The following is a 22,269-nucleotide window of genomic DNA, read 5'->3' as shown; positions in this document are numbered from 1 at the left end:
TACCGACAGAGGTATTGATTGGGTCGACCGGTCAACTGCGACAAATCTGCTATATCCCCTTCCACGTGTCTTAACGTTGTGCACAGTTTCTCTGTTTATTTCATACGTTTGGCAACGTGTTTACTGTCCTCTCTTTGTTCAGTACATTATAAACGCATTGTACTCTTCTTACATACGGAAATCTCGACCCAAGACTAACCTATGCCAGTCCTTAGTATTAGTATAGATAGTGGTGGAGCGTGCTGTAGATCTCGGTCAAAAATCGAGATAAATAAAGGAACAATTTTCACAGGGTAATTTTCAGTAGGTGTTCTATATAAAATCAGCAATTTGGCAGCCACTTCTGATTGAAGTGAAAATGCTAGAAAGTGGAAATATTTATAAGGAATGAAGGAAATATCCTTAACTTGAAACATTCAAATCTATATTAGATACTAAAAAACGTTTAATGAAACATAATGTGAAAAATCATGTGTTACATATAAATATCTTACCAGATAATTGAATATGGACTTCGCCTTGGCCCAATTCGTTTATAGCTCTACAAGTGTAGATTCCAAAGTCACTTCTTTGCACGTTACGGATTAAGAGTATATGCTTATCTCCGTCTATTATCGACACTACCCTGTTGTCCAAAGGAACTACTACGTCTCCTTTTAACCATGTCACTATCGCCTAAATTAATAGTACTAATTAATATTGCATTTAATTATATCAAAATTATCGTATGATCGAAAAAGAACGCCCTCAAGTTACCTTAGAAATGACGTTTGATCGGTAGCTCAGTCTTTTAGAAAAAAAAACTTGGGTGCTATAATCCAACATTTTCTTATGATTATGTTTTCAGATGTATTAATAAAGGCCTTAAAAAATAATAAAAAAAAATTAAATAATTACTTCGGATTCCCATAACATGTGAGTACGATCGTAGACGGTATTACCATCCACTAATTCAGTATTATTAGTAAAAATTATCAGAAATAGGTACTAATAGGAGGAGTAATAAATGACCGTTATGGTGAAATATAAAGAGTTTATACAGACCAATTTTAGAAATAAAAATAATAGAATAGTTTAGACATGCTTTGTGTGTTTTGTGTTGAGTGTGTCTTCAGTAATGGACCACTGGTGATCCTCTATTGCAACAACAAGAGCCTATTGTGGCTCAAAGAAAAAAGAAAATCGGAAGATAACAATAGTTCATCATGGAAGACGAAGACAAAATAAAACAGGAACTGATCAATTATTATGTTATGTTATTTATTATTATTATGTTAAATTATATTTTGAATGTCATCGATCGCTATTTTACAAGTAACTTGATGCCTTTTTTTCAATCATATTGTATACATTGTCCATACTTGAGGATCAGCAGATACTCGACATTCTATTTGAGCTCTATGTCCTGGAGCAGTATGTATCCACGAACGCAGTGTCATTATTTCTGGCGGATCTGTGTAGTTATGTAAATTTAACTAACTTATAACATTAAATATTAATAGTTTTGACAACGTACAAATAATACTAAGCTGGATTTTAGCTCTAGCTGGTTCTCCTACTCCATTTGCGGCGATGCACTCGTACTCTCCTGCCAGGTATCTATCAGATCCAGTGAATATCAGTAGTTCTCTATGATCTAATAGTTTTAACTCTTCACCCTGTAAAACGTAAAATGGCAACAATGTAATTGGTTAAAAACTTATTTTGCAATGTGTCTACCTTCCTGGTCCATGTAATTAATGGATAAGGGACTCCATCAGCTTTGCAAGACATTCGTACTTCTTCCCCTAATTTTACTTGTAAGAACCCCGTTAAGGGGAATGGCTCCACCGATGGGGGATCTACGTATAAAAATACTCATTAACTATATCATGTGGTGCATCGGACCAAGGGACATAGGAAATCTAATGTAAATTTTGAAAGGATTAATTATTATCTCCCCAGATAATTTTATGTAAAAGTTGTATTAGACTGTTTTGAAGAAGCGTTAAAGTTGTACTTTTGTCTATAATTTCGTTTCATTTGGAATAGTAATTTAAAAGTTATTTGCAAAAATCTACCTTCAAATTAGTAAAATTTATAAATTTTACTAATTATACGGCCCAGAGAAGCAACTATTAAAATACCAGCAAAAATTGGATTGTGTCGTTGTCAAATTCGATGTCACATTTTGTTTACAAAAATTTGAATATACCCAAGTACCAAATAGAGTAATTTTAAAAAATGTCTATACCTATGTGGCTGATTTATGTATCCAAAAAAATCCTATATGGGTATTTCGCCACTGCAAGAAAATCTACAAAATTAAATAGTTATTTTTTGTAAACAATTCTGCGTTAATCCAAACGGAAACTACTTGTCAGAAATTAGGTTTACAGATATACAAATTTGCCTAACGAACAAAAAAGTGCCTCACGTTTCTGAAAGTTTATCTCTTTCCGTCGTCGGAAGCAAAAAAAATACAAAGAATAAAGAAAAAAACTATTTAAAATATTTAAATTCAACTATTCGAGAACACTTTGGTTTTTTTAAAACAGATACGTCTACAAAAACCGTTGGCGTTTTGTTAAAATGACATTATATCAAGTTAAACTCCAAAATTAACAATTACTACCTGATAACAATTACTTAGTAAGGTAAAACCAAAAAGCTCTAAACTTTCTGTATGATTTTTTTAGATTTTTACGTATGTTTATTTATGTTATGTTCTTTAAAATCAAAGAAGCGATTGCCATATATTACTAACATCTACAGATGCATGAGCAATACATTTATTAGATTGTATTAAAAAAAAACCTCTTTTAATTTTCTTTCAGAGGCTATCGCTTCGTTCATTATAATTTTGGCGTTATTAAAATTTATTCTGTGACCTGTGTCCCATGAATGCTGAAAAATCTTAGATTTGTGAAAATCTCCCTTTCTTAAATAATCTTTATTTTCTTTAATTCGAACATTTAAGGGTCTAGATGTTTCACCAATGTAAAATTTATCGCATTCACATGGGGTATTTTGTATATTACATTTTTTGTTTGTTGTTCTGTATTCATTGGTTTAGTATGTTATAAAATGGATCTAAGTGTATTTTGTGTTTTGAAAGATGTTCGTATGTTATATTGTTTTCCTATCCTTCTATTTTTTTCGAAATGCCTCGTATGTATGGAATTGAAGTTGTATATACCGGGTGCATCTCAAAAGTGGCTCACCCCTATAATTTTTTTTATTTTTCCAGATAAAAAAACGGGATTTGGTATGTTAGTTTATGACATAAATTAGGATTGATTGACATATTCAATTGTTTTTGGTCACTTCCTGTTTTACCAAAAATGACAACAACTTTTGATTTTTAAATGACACCCTCGATATTTTTTTACTTAATACGATAGAAAATGACACTCTGAATAGAATGACATATCATATGTCAACTTTTGACATTTTTTCATATGGTTTATTTGAAGTTGTAACATGCGGATCATAAGGAAAATTTGACTCGATATACCAAGTGTGTGGTACCAAATTATTTGTAAAAAAATGCCTTTTCCAAAGATGCTAATGAGCCACTCTCGTTCCATTTGAAAAAAATTGAGATATGATTAAAAATACGATTTGATCATCTTTTAACTGGCCAGGACAAGACACAAATAACACTAGACGAACAAATCTATTTTTCCAAGGCTCCTTGATTAAAAATTGGTGTTTTTTACACAGCCATGGCACTCTAGATTGAAAGTTAAAATACGATCTTTTTTAAAGCAAAAATGTCAAAAGTTGACATGTGATATGTCATTCTATTCAGACATTTTCTATCGAATAAAGTAAAAAAATACCGAGGGTGCCATTTAAAAATCAAAAGTTGTAGTCACTTCCGGTGAAACAGGAAGTCACCAAAAACAATTGAATATGTTAATCAATCCTAATTTATGTCATATACTAACATACAAAATCTCGTTTTTTTATGTGACAAAATAAAAAAGTTATAGGGGGGTGCACCCGGTATTGTGTATTGTTATCATTGTGTATAGGATTTGGGGTTTGTATTTCTCGTTTAAAATTTTTTTTGGAGAGTGATTTTGTATAAAATAATTATGAATTTCCTAATTTCTGAAAAAGTTACGATGGTTAAACGGCATTTTGCTGGAAATAGTATTCTCGCTGTGTTAGATATGTTCGCGGCTCAGTCTCCGGAAAGCCTATACCGAATAAGTCAACAGTTTAAAGAATAAACCAGAGGTTTAAAACTAAAGGCACCAAGGTCTTACGCACATGGGAGTGTGAAGACAAAAATAATTGAATAGGAAGAAAACAACAATGACTTGAATATTCTTCATATTGAAGAAAAGAAAAACATTGACTCCCGTTTATTGGGGTTGGGTTGGTCAAATGGGAGCTCAAATAGGAAAATACCACACGATTCGTCGAATGGTTTCTTCCTGTGGAGCACACTCAAAGACCATCTTTATGGGCATATTAAATACAGAAATTTAATTGAACTGAAAACGCCATCTCTGTGGAATGCTAAAGATTCTCCCCTTAACAGATTAGTATTGTGAGGCGTGAATTTTACAATCGTTTCGGGTATTGTTTAGCTGTGAATGAGGGATTGTGTATACATTTTAGTAATCAGCATTGTTTAATAAAGTTCTTTTAGTTACAAATATTTCTTTTATTTGTTAAATTGTTGTGGATGTATGTGGTATAAGCGAGGCCTGCGAGTGGTCGAGTAATGAACAGCAAACAAGTCATACACCTCGAATACAACTAATTTTTTTCTAGATGATCATTCCAATTCAGAAAAAATAACCACCCTTTTCAAACCACAAAAAATCTTGTAAACAAAAAAATGTGACATTGAATTTGAAAATGACAAAATCATACTTTTGCTGGTGTTTTATTTGTAGCTTTCTCTGGGCCATATTTTAAATTTTTAGTAATGTGAAGGTAGATTTTTGCCAATAAGTTTTAGATGCTTATTCCCAATAAAACGAAATTCTAGCCGACAGTAGGTATAACTTTAACGCCTCTTCAAAAAAGTCAAAAAATTTTTTTGCATAAAATCATCAGGGGAGATATTATATGACCTTTACAAAATTTACATGGGATATCCTATGTCCCGCGTTCCGATGCACTACACGGTGCACAAAGATAATAGATATATTGCCGTTTATAGTTTCAATGAAAAAGTTTAAGAGATATCAATGAAAAAGTTAATAAGGAGAACGTTTAGTTTAGATATCTTGTATATTTTTCTGTCATAGACTTTAACATAAATGACACAGTTTGTTACTATTATTTGGCACTATCCTTGTTTATATATTCTTAAATGACAGAAGTTTGTTACTATTATTTGGTACTATCCTTGTTTATATATTCTTAAAGTTGGTCAACCGACTAGACAAAATGTGCTGCTAACTGGAGGACAAATCGTGAACCTTTCGGGGCGGAGTCAAAAATATCGATTATTTTCGTTATTTTCCTCAGAGTAATGTAATAATATAGCCCCGGGTATCTGCGAACTTTAATAGTGATCAGCTGATTAAGAAATTTAAACGAGAAACTTTTATTTTACTGTAAATTGTGGATTATTTTTGCCTGTTATTTTAAGAATTCTAAACCGTATTAACAAAGAAATTATTATTTCGATATGTTGGTACATTATTTATAATTTATGATAATACTAATTGGCTGTTAATTAATATTTAAAAAAAAGTTACATACCTATTTTAATTTGATTTAATGCAGGTTTATAAAAAAATAATTTCATTCTTAGATTATTTTATTCTAAATTGAGTGCTTTACGAATTTTACGATATTTTTTTTTGAAAACATTAAACTTTTACATTTTTGATGCTAATTGGCATGGTATTATTGTTATGGAAATTAACCAAGAAAGAAAAGAATTGGCTATAACTTGTAATTTTTCGAAAAAAACATATTATACGTATCGCTGAAAACTTAAAAAATGGCGCTTTTTATGAAGTCATGGCCAACTATGGTTTACTAAAAAAACATATGTTTGTGTCATATGTCAAAAATGACAGACTTTAGAAGAAAAAAAAAACAGAAAACACAAACTCATTAGGTATGTGATTATCTACAACTTTTATCTGAAAACTTTTTGTCTAAAATACCGTACGATCGAATAAAAACGGCGTCAGCGATGGCTATGAAATGGCGATCAATGATATTTCCTATATAATTTTACATATAAAATGACAGCGATCTTCACTTCATAGCCATCGTTGACTCCGTTTTTATTCGATCATACGGTAGATTATAATGGAATTAGAGACAAGTTTTAAAATAGCCAAAATTTGTTTTTTTCGAAATATCTAATAAGCCTTGAACTTCTCCGAAAAATCCGAAAGGCGCATATTTATGACCCTACAAAACTGCAATTCTTTCATTAACCCCTCTCTATCTCCAGTAGTTTCCGAGATGCCCATAGAGAACATTGTTGGAAACTCACCCTGTATAGTATTTTGAAACTAACTATTGTTATTATTTGACTAGTTTAATTTGATTAATAAGGCTAGATTAATTTAATTTCAAATAAATTTAGATTCAGAATTCAGAATCAGATTTTTTTTTCGTATATTCTGCTACCAGAAAACCAAGATTATATGATAACGCACTTTGTTAACGCACGAAGTTGAAGGAAGATATAGTGTATCTATCACAATACTTAATAGAACTACTACAATTATTACAAGAAAAACAAAAAGAAGAAATACCCGAATACCCCTTCACCTACTACTCAACTACAAAATAAACGAATATGATCTCTTAAAAACACTACACAACTACTTATTCTCGTATTCTACACTGAACAAATTATCAAACTTACTAATTTATCGAACAAAAAGAAAAATAACAAAATTATCCCTTCACCTACTACTTAAATACAAAATAAACTATACAAACTCTACCTACTAAACTATTTTTGGTAGACTACACTAACATGCTACACTAAACACTATAATTAAACTTAATAAATTAATCTAATTTTACACTACACCTACAAAGAAAAAAGAAATATGAACATTTTCTAAAACTAGAAGAAACAGAACTTCCATACGTGCAACCAGTATAGATTAAGCGGACAAGGAATATAAAATACTTTAAAAATGTGCATTCAGAAAGAAAAAATACCTCGAAAATTATCTAAACAAACATTTTTATTTCTTATCAGTGAGAAGCATCGGCCTTGTCGGCCTTGAAGAATTTGTCGGGTATTTACAATGGTCGAATTGTATAATTAAGAAAAAATACTTCGAAAATTATCTAAACAAACATTTTTATTTCTTATCAGTGAGAAGCATCGGCCTTGTCGGCCTTGAAGAATTTGTCGGGTATTTACAATGGTCGAATTGTATAATTGCCAGGTTTTATAGCATATCTAATAGACAAAAAGTATCTGGTCGATTAGTAACGAAAATTATCGTTTTTTTTTCTCTGTTTTTATTGGTAGCTTCAAAATTCAGAGTAACAAAAATATTTTTCTGTAGGGAAACCGGTCCTGCCATCTAGTAGTCTTAGTCCATAAACGTCATAGGTTGATCTACTTTAAAAATATATATACAAGGGTACTATTAATGGCAGATTAGAATAAAATTCGATGCAATTAATTGTGGTATAATTAATTGTCCATTTTTAGAAAAACTCCCTATTTAATTTTAATTTGATGTTGTTAATTGGGTTGTTCCACTTTGATCAGTACATTTCCTTGCTTGTGTAATTCTGATAATTACACAAAAAAAGATAACCAATTAATTTAATTACCATCAAAAAATTAAGCCTTAAGTTTTTAGAATATAATAATTATATAGGCTTTTTGAGTTCAAGTTTTGCTAGCTTTTCTAAATACATTTTTGTTCATCTTTTAATATTGAAAATTATTTTTATTCAAATGTATTGAAATATCCTTTAGCTTATTTTCAGATTTTTTTCTACAGGGTGAGTCTTAAAGAAGTGCAAATATTTTTAGGGGTGGTATATTTCGACGCCAGAAACATGTCTATAATTTTTATTGAAGGAAAATTTGGTATTTTTTGAAAAAATTCTGGATTTTTTTTAATTTTTAGTTAAAAAACATAATATCTTGATAATATGGCCACATCGGTAGTAGATTAAATTTAAAAGAAAAAAAAAAGTAGAAAAAATCATTGGTTCTCAATAGACCAGAAACACGTTATGAGTTTTTTTCCGCGAAAAAAATAATTAAAAATTCGAAATTTTTTGAAAGAATGTTTGTATATCTATATTTAATATAAAAATCTCAAAATTTTATTTAATATAACTAAATAAAATGACTTACGTAAAACTTCAATAGCATGGCGTTGTTTTACGGCACCCCATGGTTCAGGTCTTATAACTTCGCAAGTATATTCTCCTGTATCAGGAGGTTGAACCGTTCTGATTTCTAACGATCCATTATCCCATAAAATGTGCCTTTCTGGCAATATTACTGTTTCATTACCACTATCTCCAAGTAGATCTTCTCCTTTGTACCATCTAACTGCCACGGCATAAGCCTCATCTATTAAATATTTTACAATGATACCTTAAACAGTATTAATTATCGTTTTTAATAACATACCATTTGACAGCGTGTTTAAATAACAGGGTAATAGAACAGTATTATTTTCTATAGCTTTTACTGTGGTAGGAGGACTGCTAAAGTCGTTGCCCAGAACCAACTTTAAACTTAAAATTAGTGTACAATACACTAAGAAATTGTCTTTATTTACAACGATTTCACTGTACGTTCTTTTCTGACAGCTCATGATTTAATTAACTAAATACACAGTTATTATACTATACTGAGCAAATTTAATAAAAAAATATTTGTTGATCAATTATTTTCACAAGACATTATTTGATTTACTCATTTCAGAGATGGATGTAATTGAGATAAACGTTTAAACTATTTTCTATTAACTTTAAGTAACAAAAAGTAATAGGATTTTGGTACCAACCTATATTACCAATATAACCAATAATATTACCAAACCAAACTAAACAGCAGAACTCATTGCCAGGACTTTTTTAAAAAATTAAAAATATTAACTCTTCCTTCCTTATTTATATTTGAATCCGTTTGCCTAATACGTAAGCATGTATCAGCTTCACAAGAAAGGCCATCTCACACTTATCCACTCAGGAACGCGGAGCAAGATCTTTATCTACCTACCCCAGGCTCAGAGTTAGTTAAAAGTTCAATATTATACAACTCGAAAAAAATCACCTGCCATTTGAAATCAAATCCATAACATGATTTTCTTCATTTCGCAAAACATTGAAATCTTATTTACTAGACAAGGCTTTCTACGCCGTAAATGACTTATATTTTGATAATCGAATTTGATCTTGTAAACACCGGTCTAATGTTTGCTATTACTATATTTACGAATGACATCGAAATGAATTTATTTAGAGGTCATTGATATTTACTATAAACTTACTAAATATTTTTGAATTTTATTTTTATTTTTTTATTCTTTGACATTGTAAACATTTATAAATATTTATTTTAAACAATAAGACTGACAATATAATTTGTATAATGTTTTGTATTCTCTTTTGTTTGTTTGTTTGTTTACTTTACCTTTGTCTACAAATTGTAAATTTTTTTGACAATCTACCTATTTTTTAACTTAAGATAGGTATGCTCTTAAAATTCTAGACTCAGATTCTGAAAGTCAATTTGCAATATGTATCAAATATTCCATCAAAAACATATAGATTTTAAAAAATACTCTATTTTCTAAAAAGTATCGCAACGCAATTCTTCCACTACAAAAAGATATAATATGATCTCATGTAAAACCATGTTAGTTTATCTTATTTTGTTTCTATTGAAGCACCTATTCAATAATTTTGTCATATATTGTTAATAGTACCTAGCATATTTATTGGCGATATATAAAGAGTTGGTTTTGACAGCATTCTTACTAATTATAGAGTCTGGTATATTGAAATCTATACAAATGAGACTGATTAAAGGAGCTACTTTCGACGCTTACTGTGCAGTACAAAACTAGAAATTCGCATTCTGCGCAATAAGTGCAATAAGGCATATTTTTTATGTATAGTAGCCAGACTAATTACAATAAGTCAAATGGTTGAAAAAAAAACGGAATGGTGTCGGTGTAAACAAATTGAAGTGAAGTCGACACGAAGCTGACTTGCTTTATGCTGTGTTTTTGGTTAGATTCAATTTGTTGAAACATTTGACATGCTAGTGGTCAGTTTTATGGAGATATTTCTAAGACCTATTCTCGCCGTAGAGTGGTTACCGACACAGTGTTTCTTTAATGGTGTATTTGCTTATATGTAGGTGACCCAATGTTCCGAAAAATTTCCGAGTATTTTACATTTTTATTATTTAATTGACTTTGCAAGAAAAAAGCAAGAAATTATATTTAGGAAATTGATACATCCTGTACATCAAAAACATAAGTATCGTGTCACATGAATTCAAAGTAATGTTCCTTCTGTTTTTTTTTATGTAGGTAAACATAATTATTGATTTTAATTAAGTATATATTTTTATATTAATTGTTAATCATTAATTAATATAAAATATTTTAATACAAAACTACCTACTTAAATAAAATAAACCGTTCATTTGTGCTATACCGGATGCGTCTCAAAAGTGGCTTACCACTAAACCTTTTTACCTTTTTTATTTTTTCAGATAAAAAAACGATATTTGGTATATTACTATATGACATAAATTAGGATTCATTGACGTATTCAATTGTGTTCGGTCATTTCATTCATTTTTTTTTATTCAACATTCAACATTTGATTTTTAAATGTCACCCTCGGTATTTTTTTACTTTATTCGATAGAAAATGACACTCTGAATAGAATGATATATCATATGTCATCTTTTGATATTCTCGTTTTAAAAAAAGTATTTCAAATTTCAATCTAGCACTAATTTTTTATCAAGAATCAAGGAAGTCTTGTCCTGGCCAGTTAAATGATGCCCAAGTCGTATTTTTAGTCCTATATCAATTTTATCAGATGGAGCAGTACCCCACACTTGGTATTTCGAGTCAAATTGTCGTTATGAACCGCATGTTACAATTTCAAATAAACCGTATGCGAAAATGTCAAAAGTTGACATATGATATATCCAGGGCCGGTTTTATGGGACATTGGGCCCCAAGCGGATTTTTTTTCGGGCCCCCTACGTTTGTTATACATAATGATTATGGTTAGGTATGTAGTGTGTTGTGTGTTGTATGATTTACTAAATTATCTACGTAAAAAAAGTTTCAACGAACATAATGAATTTGATTAAACATTTTATAAAAAACATTTAAATAATATTAAACAACATTTAATGCAAAAATAAAACATTTATAATTTTTGAACAGAACATAAAAGAAATAACTTAATAAATAAACAAAATAAAAATTTGGGACATTGATCAAATATGGTTCTTTCTACATTTCTCTTTTGCAAACTGGTCAGTTATTAAATTGCAATCTAATTTTTCGATATTTGATCCTTCTATGTGGATCAAGAAAGAGCATCGAGTCTCTCTTGGCTTATGGTGGATCTCAAATAAATTTTGATCCTTTTTAAAGCAGAATGTCATCGATATTGCTAAAAAACACTTAAAACGTTCGTTGACAGTGTGATAGCTTTTAATTCGTCTTTCAAGATTTTCAATTATGGAGTCACATATATTACATAATGGGCTTCCACCTTAAACTTCTCTTTGCCACTTTAGGAGAAATATCTTCTTTATAAGTAGCGTCATCCACTAAAGTCGCTGCCTCAATTTCGATACCGTCAAAATTTCCACGGAGTGTTTGAACAAATGATTCTAGTGACTTCAATAACTCGATGCTAGTAAATATATTTAGTGATGTATCTTGCAAAGCGTTGCTCGTAGCATTGACTCTTTCTAAGATTTTAAACCATATGGTAGTCAACAATGCAGGTTCAAATTTTTGCATTTTTTTTAAAAGTGCAGATGCTTCATTTCTTGTTATTGGTTTTTCACCTTGGTCATTCGCAATGGCAGAAAAAAATTCTATAATTGCTTTATAATTTAGTTTAAGAGCAGCAACTGCAGCAGTCCGCGCTGACCATCTAGTATCACTAAGACGTTTAAGAGAAATTTTACACCGACTTAATAAAATTAGAGTTGATACAAACTAGTATTTTCTTATAACAGGTACTTTCCGTAACAGGTCCAGATCCGTAACTGTTCCAAGTACCTGTTATTTTAATACCTAGTATTTATCAAAGTTTTGATAGATACTCGTATCAAGAATTTGCTAGTCTGAATACGAAGAACGGTCGACTGTCCGAGATGAGACCTAATATATTTTTGTTTTGATATTTTGATAATGCTATCTTATACCTATACAAAAGTGCAAGGCAGCACGACAAGGCAGAAACTGCAGTGGCGCGGCGACATGAGCAGTCGGTACGCATTGACAAAAAAGTTTGTTTTTTTGCGTAGAAAGTTTCTTGTGATTTTTTAAAATCAAGTTCAAATTATCCTATTTTATATATTCCGCGCTAGAATTATTAAAACGAAGGTTGTTATTTAAAATAAAACATAAAAATAACCTAAAATATACCCTGTATTTTTTTATAAATAATTTAGAATAATTCGTATTTATTTTTATTCTATTTCGATAAAAAGTGATTATAAAAAAATAATCACAAAATAATTATGAAAAATCTTGTACTTAATTTTTATATGGTATAGAATAAGAAATGCCTATTAAAATAATTTTAAACAGTAAATCACAGTTGCACATACATAAAAATATCAAAAATAGCAGGTTGGTCGTGACTGACTAAGTTAAGAAAAAAACTCAAAATTTAAGTGAGGATGCAGTCAATAATCACCACATAGGCTTATTAGCCTATGTGGTGATTATTGACTGCATCCTCACTTAAATTTTGAGTTTTATTAAACTACTTTTTCAAATTTGTCCAGCTTTCGAGATTCGAATTTTATTCCCATCATCAGGACAGTAGGACAGTTTGACTGAGTCAATTAGCAAAAAAACACCCTCTGCACAAAAAGGCCTTAAAAACTAACATCGTATGACATTGGAATACAATTTCCTTTTAAAATATCAAAATAAAATATTAACATAAAAATAAAAAATATTAACATTATACTAGGCAATATTCGGTTCATAGCCGGGGTAGCAATTTTGTAAAATCGAACACGCGAACAGTCTCAGTATTAAGTATTTAAAAATTGCGACCGCTTCATCGTCACAGTTCAAACCGACATTTATATCTACTATACCCTTGTCGGTTGATCGTTGATTATGAACATTATATTGTACATAATAAAGAAATTTTAGTTAAAATATTTACTTTACCTTTTTAAAAAGACCATTTATTTATCGACTTCTGCTTCATTTTCATATTTATATTTTTTTATGACCGAAATACGGGCCCCTTCGAGATCCAAGCGGCCGCTTGTTCCGCTTTATGTATAAACCGGCGCTGAATATATCCCATTGCCTGGAAACTTATATGGTGAAATTTTGATAAAATAATTTAGTACTCACTAAAAACACGGTATGTCGCTAGTGGTAGGAAAAATAATTTTTAGAGGTTACTAGTTTATTTGGTTGCCTGTGATATGCATATACAGGGTGTTTCCTAATTAATCTAAAAAATAAAAAATCGTTAGAAAACGGCTTAAGGCGGGCTCTTAATAAGTATATTTATTTTTTTCTCGGCAACCGTTTGATGAACAAGAAAAACTGAAAAGATCAATTTTGTTGAAAAAGAATGGCCAGTCAAGAAAAAAATATATTTTCTTTAAAAAAGCAGTAGTGTACCATTTATGTTAAGCAAAATGTCGATTTTTTTTTATTTTTAACACCCTATAGATCAGAAAGGAAGTACTTTAGACCTAATGGTTATATAAAAATTGTTTTAAGAACACATGAGGAATCACACCACAATTTTTTAGACTAATTAGAAGACACCCTGTATATTGTCAACTTGACAATGATTGTTGATAAATCAAAAAATACCTTTTCTGTGAAAAAAGCCCGATTTTCGCAGGAAAAATTTTGGTTTTTATTGAATTTGGGCCTGCTTAATGGTTATATAAAAATTGTTTTAAGAACACATGAGGAATCACACCACAATTTTTTAGACTAATTAGAAGACACCCTGTATATTGTCAACTTGACAATGATTGTTGATAAATCAAAAAATACCTTTTCTGTGAAAAAAGCCCGATTTTCGCAGGAAAAATTTTGGTTTTTATTGAATTTGGGCCTGCGTCTGCAAATACCGGTATGTTTTTTAATATTCTATCTATCTAAATTTTAAATATCATAGTCAGAAATAGTTTTATTATTTATTAACTGTAAAAATGGTATAGTTTTATCAAATATTGTGATTTACTTTCTACCTTGTAGTCAAAATTTATATTTAATAAACTGTAAAGTATATATATTCTTATGTTTTATTAAAGTTACTCTGATATACTAATATATCAGTGTAACTTTAAAACTAAATCCTTTGAAATCAAATATAAACATAAAAAATATTTACAGCAGAAAAGGCGAAGGCGCTGGGTTAAACGTAGTCTCTACTAAGAACACGGAGGGGCGCTTTGACCCAAAATTTTACTATTAAGTTTCATATCTATCTTAATAGAAGATTATTTTCTTTTATCTATGATATATCCATTGCCTGGAAACTTATATGGTGAAATTTTGATAAAATAATTTAGTACTCACTAAAAACACGGTATGTCGCTAGTGGTAGGAAAAATAATTTTTAGAGGTTACTAGTTTATTTGGTTGCCTGTGATATGCATATACAGGGTGTTTCCTAATTAATCTAAAAAATAAAAAATCGTTAGAAAACGGCTTAAGGCGGGCTCTTAATAAGTATATTTATTTTTTTCTCGGCAACTGTTTGATAAACAAGAAAAACTCAAAAGATCAATTTTGTTGAAAAAGGATGGCCAGCCAAGAAAAAAAATTATTTTCTTTAAAAAAGCAGTGGTGTACCATTTATGTTAAGCAAAATATCGATTTTTTTTAATTTTTAACACCCAGTAGATCAGAAAGGAAGTACTTTAGACCTAATGGTTATATAAAAATTGTTTCAAGAACACATGAGGAATCGCACTACAATTTTTTGGACTAATTAGAAAACACCCTGTATATTGTCAACTTGACAATGATTGTTGATAAATCAAAAAATACCTTTTCTGTGAAAAAAGCCCGATTTTCGCAGGAAAAATTTTGGTTTTTATTGAATTTGGGCCTGCGTCTGCAAATACCGGTATGTTTTATATTAATATTCTATCAATCTAAATTTTAAATATCATAGTCAGAAATAATTTTATTATTTATTAACTGTAAAAATGGTATACTTATAAGTTTTATCAAATATTGTGATTTACTTTCTACCTTGTAGTCAAAATTTATATTTAATAAACTGTAAAATATATAATATATTCTTATGTTTTATTAAAGTTACTCTGATATACTAATATATCAGTGTAACTTTAAAACTAAATCCTTTGAAATCAAATATAAACATAAAAAATATTTACAGCAGAAAAGACGAAGGCGCTGGGTTAAACGTAATCTCTACTAAGAACACGGAGGGGCGCTTTGACCCAAAATTTTACTATTAAGTTTCATATCTATCTTAATAGAAGATTATTTTCTTTTATCTATGGATATATCATTCTATTCAGACTGTCATTTTCTATCGAATAAAGTAGAAAAATACCGACCCGACGACGGTGCCATTTAAAAAGCAAAAGTTGTAGTAATTTCCGGTGAAACAGGAAGTGACAGAACATCTGATCGTCAATCAATTCTAATTTATGTCATATACTAGCATACCAAATATCGTTTTTTTATCAGAAAAAATAAAAAAATTATAAAGTTGAGCCACTTTTGAGACGCACCCGGTATACCGGATGGAATGCATGGTTGGTGCTATCCAAATATTGCCTCCCCTGTTGATTTAACAGTGAAGTCGTAAATATAGTTTTTTTAAAGGTTTGCTTATGATGAAAACACGTGTCAAATTTAAAAAAATTTGGACAAGCTGATTTTAACCAATTTAAGAAAAACTGCATCTATTTTTAAATTAAAACTGAACAGGTAACAATGTAAAACCAGGCAAATGTCAACATACCTTAATTTTTCAGCTAAAGTTATCAGCATTTCCTAAACGTTAGTTTTTTGCTTAAATCTAAAGTTTTGAACTAGAAAAATGTATGGAACACTAATCGTAGGTACTATAAATTAGTAGTGAGACAGCAAAACACATTGCATTTAACATTATGATTTAACAAAATCATAGGTTGACAACTTAATTATGTTGACATTTCCTGGTTTTGTATTGTTAAAAAATAGAGGCAGTTTGTCCTAAATTAGTTAAAATCTGCTTGTCCAAAATTAAGCATACGCAGACCTTTACAAAACAGCGGAGCCAATATTTGGACAGCTCAAAATGTGCATCCTATGTCCAATGACGATGCACCCGGTACATCAAACCAACCTACAACTGATCAGTAAAATATTGTTTTTATACAGAATTGTTTTGGATTATTATATGGAAGTAAAGTATAACAGTAGAATTATAACTAACTTTGGTATAACAAGAAGAAACTGAAAGAACAAATTTATAACAAGTAGGTATTTTAAAAAATCAAAAAAATAGTTTTAGCATATTAATATGACAAAATAAATAACTGGAAAACATTTTTTTATGTAAAAAGATACTAGGTTACAATGTTATACTTCTATAGCCAGATTCTGGATCGTTTTAATAACATTGTGATACTATCAAAACAAATTTTCCATAAATAAGGTATGGTGTACCAAAATCCTATCACGTCCTTTTTAAATCTGCCACTGTGTATCACTGTTAAAATGAAATCAGCACTAATCTTACTAATAAAATGATTTATCACTGTTTCACTAGATACTTTAAAGCGAACCGTGTTTTTGTCGATCGTTTGAGCAATACTAACAAGCAAAACGTAACAAGAACGCTCCTTTGCCATTAGGTTTCATTAACGAATTGACCGGTGACAATTATTGTCGTGTGGAATGCCAAGGGGGCCGGTTGTGTATCGTTCCAGGATTCTAAAGGAGCTAAGTGACTAATAGACGGCCGGCTAGAGAAACAGTTGTCTTTCAATTAGGATGATCTTGTGGTGCGCATTGTTTGATTTGTGATAGCGCTTTCGGCCCCTATTGTACGCTGGTTGAGCTTGTTAACGGCACGTCGGCCCAGAGTTATTGGAGTTTATTGCATCGGATCGAGAGACATTTTTGCCGGATATAAGGCTGTATCTTTGTTGTCATTATACAGGGTGCGTCTCAAAAGTGGCTCACTTCTATATATTTTTTATTTTTTCAGATAAAAACACATTGAGAGATTTGGCATGTTAGTATATGACATAAATTAGGATTGATTGACGTATTCAATTCTTTTGGGCCGCTTCCTATTTCACCGGAAATGACCTCGGTATTTTTTTTTGCTTTATTCGATAGAAAACGACGCTCTGAATAGGATGACGCTATGAATAGGATGCCAACTTTTGATATTTTTGCTTAAAACAAAATTGTATTTTAAATTCCAATCTAGAATGGAAGGCTGTGTTAAACACACTAATTTTTACTGAAGGAGCCTTAGAAAAATAAATTTTATTGTCTAATGTTTATAGTGTCTTGTCTTGACCGGTTAAAAGAGGCCCAAATCATATTTTTAATCATATCTCAATTTTTTCAAATGGAATGAGGGTGGCTCATTAGCATATTTGGAGAAAGTATTTTTTAGGAATAATTTGACACAGTTGGTATTTTACACACTTGGTATTTCGAGTCAAATTGTCGTTATGAACCGCATGTTACAATGTTACAATTTCAAATAAACCATATGCGAAAACCATTCTATTCAGAGTGTCATTTTCTATCGAATAAACTAACAAAATACCGAGGATACTATTTATAAATCAAAAGTTCATTGATAAAAAAGATAGACTTGAACTAAAGTCGTCAACGTTCTTGAAAAAAAAAATTTAGTGACAAGAGAATTTATTTTAGCATAAAAGAAAATATTTTGCCTGAAGAAAAACTTTCTTAACTCAAGAAAACTGGTTCTCTTGAAAAATTCGAAAATTTCCCTTGAATCTATTTTCATTCTACCAAGTGCAAGTTACTTTGTTTTAAGATAATAAGAAAAATACGTTAGGAAGTACTTCATTCAAGAAACATGGCCATTTTTCCAATAGCTAAATACTCTTTTGATGAAAAATAATAACGACACGCAATGACGATGACGAAGGACGGTATATACAATCAGTTGGCAGTCCGATCAGTCGTACATCATAGTACGCGCGGGTTTTCTTTTTAAACGCATATCGTATAACAAATTAGTGATCATTATTAACATGCATTTTTCATTTTTTATGGACAAATTTTAGGATATATGGATTCTTTAAAAGAGTTTCTGAAAAAATAGAAATTAGAGCATTTATTTGCTATATTTGAAGGTAAGAGATAGAATAAGAATATAGGTATCGATTTTTTTATGCAAATAATTACAAAAATTTTAGAATTTCAAATCGTATTAAAAAATTCAAAATGTGACCAAAGCTTATAATTTTAATAATTTATTTGCTTTACTTTGATTAATCGTGATGTAACATTTCTTTGAAATTTGTAGAGTGATGAACCACCTCAAAAAATACCAAGAAGTGAAGAAGCAGAAATAACTGCTATCGAGGAAAATAATATCACTTTACTACAGACCAGGAAAACCTAAATTTATCAGAAAATAATATACCTCGTAATATGCCTGTATATGATGTATAGACTTCTCTTAGATCAAAATAAATTTTAGTCGAGTCAATAGTATTCGCTATTGGTTTAAGAAAAGTGTCTCTTTAATCAAGAAATGGTCCCTTTTCAATCAGGAATTTTTGCATGAATCAAAGAGACTATTGTTCTTGTAGCAAGAACGTCTTTACATATTCATTTTGGGTCAAGAGTGAAATACTTTGGACTGATAGATTCTTCTATTCTCTAAAGTAATTTTTTAAAGCTTATGAAAAGATAGTTAATGCTTTGGGCAAAGAAACGTCGTTCTTGGTCCTATTGAATAGCGCCAATCTTTTGGGTCAAAGTCATATTCATTTCGACTGAGAGATCCTATTTTTCAGTGTTGTAGTAATTTCCGGTAAAGCCTAACCTAACCGAAAACAATTGAATATGTCAATCAATCCTAATTTATGTCGTATACTAACATACCAAATCTCATTGTTTTATCTGATAAAATAAAAAAGTTATATGGTGAGCCACTGTTGAGACGCACCCGGTATACGGTTTTTTTCTCAAGAGTGGTTCACCTCAATAATATACCGAAAATTACCACAACTTTTGATTTTTAAATAGCACCCTCGGCATTTTTACTATATTTGATAGAAAATGACACTCGAATATAATGACATATCATATGACAATTTTGCCATTTTCGCTTAAAATACTCGTATTTTAAATTTCAATCTAGAATGTCTTGGCTGTGTTAAAAACACTATTTAATCAAGATACCTTGGAAAAATAGATTTGATCGTTTGTTATTTTTCGCGCCTTGTCCTGGCCAGTTGAAAGAGACAACCCAAATCGTATTTTTAATTATATCTCAATTGGAATATCAAATGGAACAAGGGGAACCTAACAAAAGTTAATTTTCAAGAATGTCTATACTCTCTATAAATTTTTGTTAATTAAATTATTAAACTGCCCCATTTCTTATAAAAAATCAATAAAGACATTTTCTGTGAAACATCGATCTGCAATTACTGAATCAAAAGTTAATTTAATGACCATGGTTTAATTGATTAATTTCCAGCAAAGGATTTTTTGGTCATCATTTAATACTTTAATTGGTTGTAAATTTGTTGACCTTGATTGAACTGTAATTAACTGAATTACACATACTTTTTTAAATGGAACCAAAAAATCTTTTCAAAAAAGGGTTTTAATTTTCCTAACGTTCAATAATATTTTGGTTTTGGTTTGACACTGATCAGCAATCTTTTGCGTATACCTACTCTTAAAACAGCTTTTTTTAAATTTCGTGTGGCTCTTCTCTTTTCTCTTGGCAAATTAAAATTTTTTGCTTTTCTGTGTATATTTTTTATTCTTTTTTGTTTATATTATGTTAAAGAAACATATTTTCTCTTTACCGTTTATCCAATAAGTCCAAAATTATTTTATTTTGAAAATTTTAAAATAAAATGATTTTTGTGCTTTAATTTAATTTGTTCCTTTAAATTTAATCTACTATCTAGGTTGTCATATTATCAAGATATTTTGTTTTTAACTGAAAATTAAAAGAAACATTTTTTTAATTAAAAATTTTCAACATTTTTACCCGACCATAATAATAATAATAATAATAATAAGTAAATTCACCCAAAAACGAGAGGTGCTTCTACCGCAACCTTGGAAATAAGGCAAATAAAGAAAACCCCCAACATCCAAATGCCATAGACTCAAACCAACTAAATCAATACTGGAACAACATCTGGTTGTCACAAGGAGAGCATCAAGTAAATGCCGCATGAAAGACATGAAAAACATCACAACGTAAGAATGGAAGACACAATAATTACCCTGCGCGACGTTAAAAGTGCAATCAAAAAATTACCTAATTGGAGAAGTCCAGGGCGTGACGGAATTCACAACTTTTGACACAAGAAATTATCCGCTACTTACAACCACCTAGCGAGAGAATTTACTGAAACTTTGATTGACCCCAATAAAATGCCCGTCTTTCTAACGGAGGGAATTACTCACCTTCTACCAAAAACAGAAAACCCAGATAATCCTTCCCAATATCGACCCATCACCTGCCTCCCATCAATTTATAAGATATTTTCAAGCTGCATTAGCAGTACAATATATACCTACCTGGTCACCAATAACATCCTACACGAAGAGCAAAAAGGTTGCAAAAGCAGGGCAATGGGCTCTAAGGAACAGCTTGTAATAGACTCGGTGGTTTTGGAGCAAGCCAGACATAACAAAAGAAATATCTTCATGGGCTATATTGACTATCAGAAAGCGTTCGACTCCATACCACACAGCTGGCTGTTGCAAGTTCTAGAAATCTACAATGTTGACCCCAAAATCTGCCGATTCTTTAAGACCATGCCTTCATGGACGACCTCCCTCAACCTCAGGTCTGCCCCCTCTTATCATAACATCGCCAAAAATTCCAATTCGTAGAGGGATATTCCAAGGGGATTCTTTTAGCGCCCTTTGGTTTTGTCTAGCCTTAAATCCACTATCGCGGATAATCAATGAAACAGGTTATGGATTCTCACTACGAACGAGAAACAGACGTCATCTCATTACACACCTACTATACATGGATGACTTGAAGATATATGCTGCAACAAAAAACCAACTTGAAAACCTTCTGCGTACCGTTCATAAAATCAGCGCAGATATTGGAATGACCTTTGGTACGAGCAAATGTCAGACTGTTTCAATCATAAGAGGAAAACTATGCGAAACACCAGAATTGAATCTAGATGAGAAAACTATTATCTCCGCAATGTCGACTGAGCCGTATAAATATCTTGGAATGCTACAAACACACAAAATAGAACATGGAATTATTAAAAACCGCCTATCGACCGCCTTCCGACTGCGACTTACCTCCCTTCTAAAGACGGGTTTGAATTCTAAGAACCTCTTTAAAGCAATAAACACCTACGCCCTACCGGTTCTTACATATTCTTTTGGAATAGTCAAATGGACCCATACAGACTTAGAATCCCTAAATCGCCTGGTACGAACAACCTTAACCAAATTTAGAAATCACCACCCAAGAAGCGCTACGGAACGGGTGACCCTCCCTCGAAATCTTGGAGGTAGAGGTTTACTGGATGTTGTTATTGTCTGTCGGGAGCAAATAAAGAGACTCAGAGAATACTTTTATACCAAGAACAGCAACCTTTACGTCACGGTGTCTTCAGCTGATGTCAAATACACCCCCTTGAACCTCAGTAGTAAACAATATGATGCTTTTCCAACTCCTACATCAATCACTAATAAAATAGCTACTTGGGGAGCCAAGGAGTTACACGGGCGGTACCCAAATGAGCTAGATTAACACCACATTGAAAAGGCGGCGTCATTGCACTGGTTAACATCAGGTTATCTCTACCCAGAAACCGAGGGATTCATAGTGGCTATGCAAGACCATGTT

At 30.9% G+C, this 22,269-nt stretch overlaps 2 protein-coding genes across 6 annotated transcripts in view; one reads left to right on the top strand and one right to left on the bottom strand.

Moving 5' to 3' along the window:
• The window catches only part of LOC115879906 (neurotrimin-like), a 29,348-nt gene extending 12,309 nt beyond the window's left edge, over positions 1-17,039 (bottom strand). Inside the window, exons 1-7 of one of the 5 annotated variants that reach the window (XM_030896951.1) lie at positions 16,863-17,039; positions 8,594-8,934; positions 8,312-8,533; positions 1,720-1,841; positions 1,517-1,658; positions 1,362-1,453; positions 495-675 (exon numbers count right to left, since the gene is read on the bottom strand). In XM_030896951.1, coding sequence (XP_030752811.1) covers positions 495-675; positions 1,362-1,453; positions 1,517-1,658; positions 1,720-1,841; positions 8,312-8,533; positions 8,594-8,780 — 946 coding nt within the window. In that variant the 5' untranslated portion in view covers positions 8,781-8,934; positions 16,863-17,039. The remainder of the gene's footprint in view (positions 1-494; positions 676-1,361; positions 1,454-1,516; positions 1,659-1,719; positions 1,842-8,311; positions 8,534-8,593; positions 8,935-16,862) is intronic. The other 4 variants (XM_030896954.1, XM_030896952.1, XM_030896953.1 and 1 more) reach the window with 4 other exon arrangements.
• Positions 17,040-20,816: 3,777 nt separating this feature from the next.
• LOC115879866 lies at positions 20,817-21,281 on the top strand. Its single transcript, XM_030896886.1, has one exon. It carries the CDS (start codon positions 20,817-20,819, stop codon positions 21,279-21,281), a length of 465 nt encoding a protein of 154 aa, XP_030752746.1.
• The last annotated feature ends 988 nt before the right edge of the window (positions 21,282-22,269 follow it).

This window comes from Sitophilus oryzae, unplaced genomic scaffold (genome assembly GCF_002938485.1).
Source record: "Sitophilus oryzae breed Bouriz unplaced genomic scaffold, Soryzae_2.0 scaffold_158_pilon_pilon, whole genome shotgun sequence".
NCBI lineage: Eukaryota > Metazoa > Arthropoda > Insecta > Coleoptera > Curculionidae > Sitophilus > Sitophilus oryzae.
This window is presented reverse-complemented; position numbering and strand designations above follow the sequence as displayed.

What these genes read in the sequence shown, in the direction of transcription:
- LOC115879866 (XM_030896886.1), top strand. Translation starts at nt 20,817, where the DNA reads ATGCCCGTCTTTCTAACGGAGGGAATTACTCACCTTCTACCAAAAACA.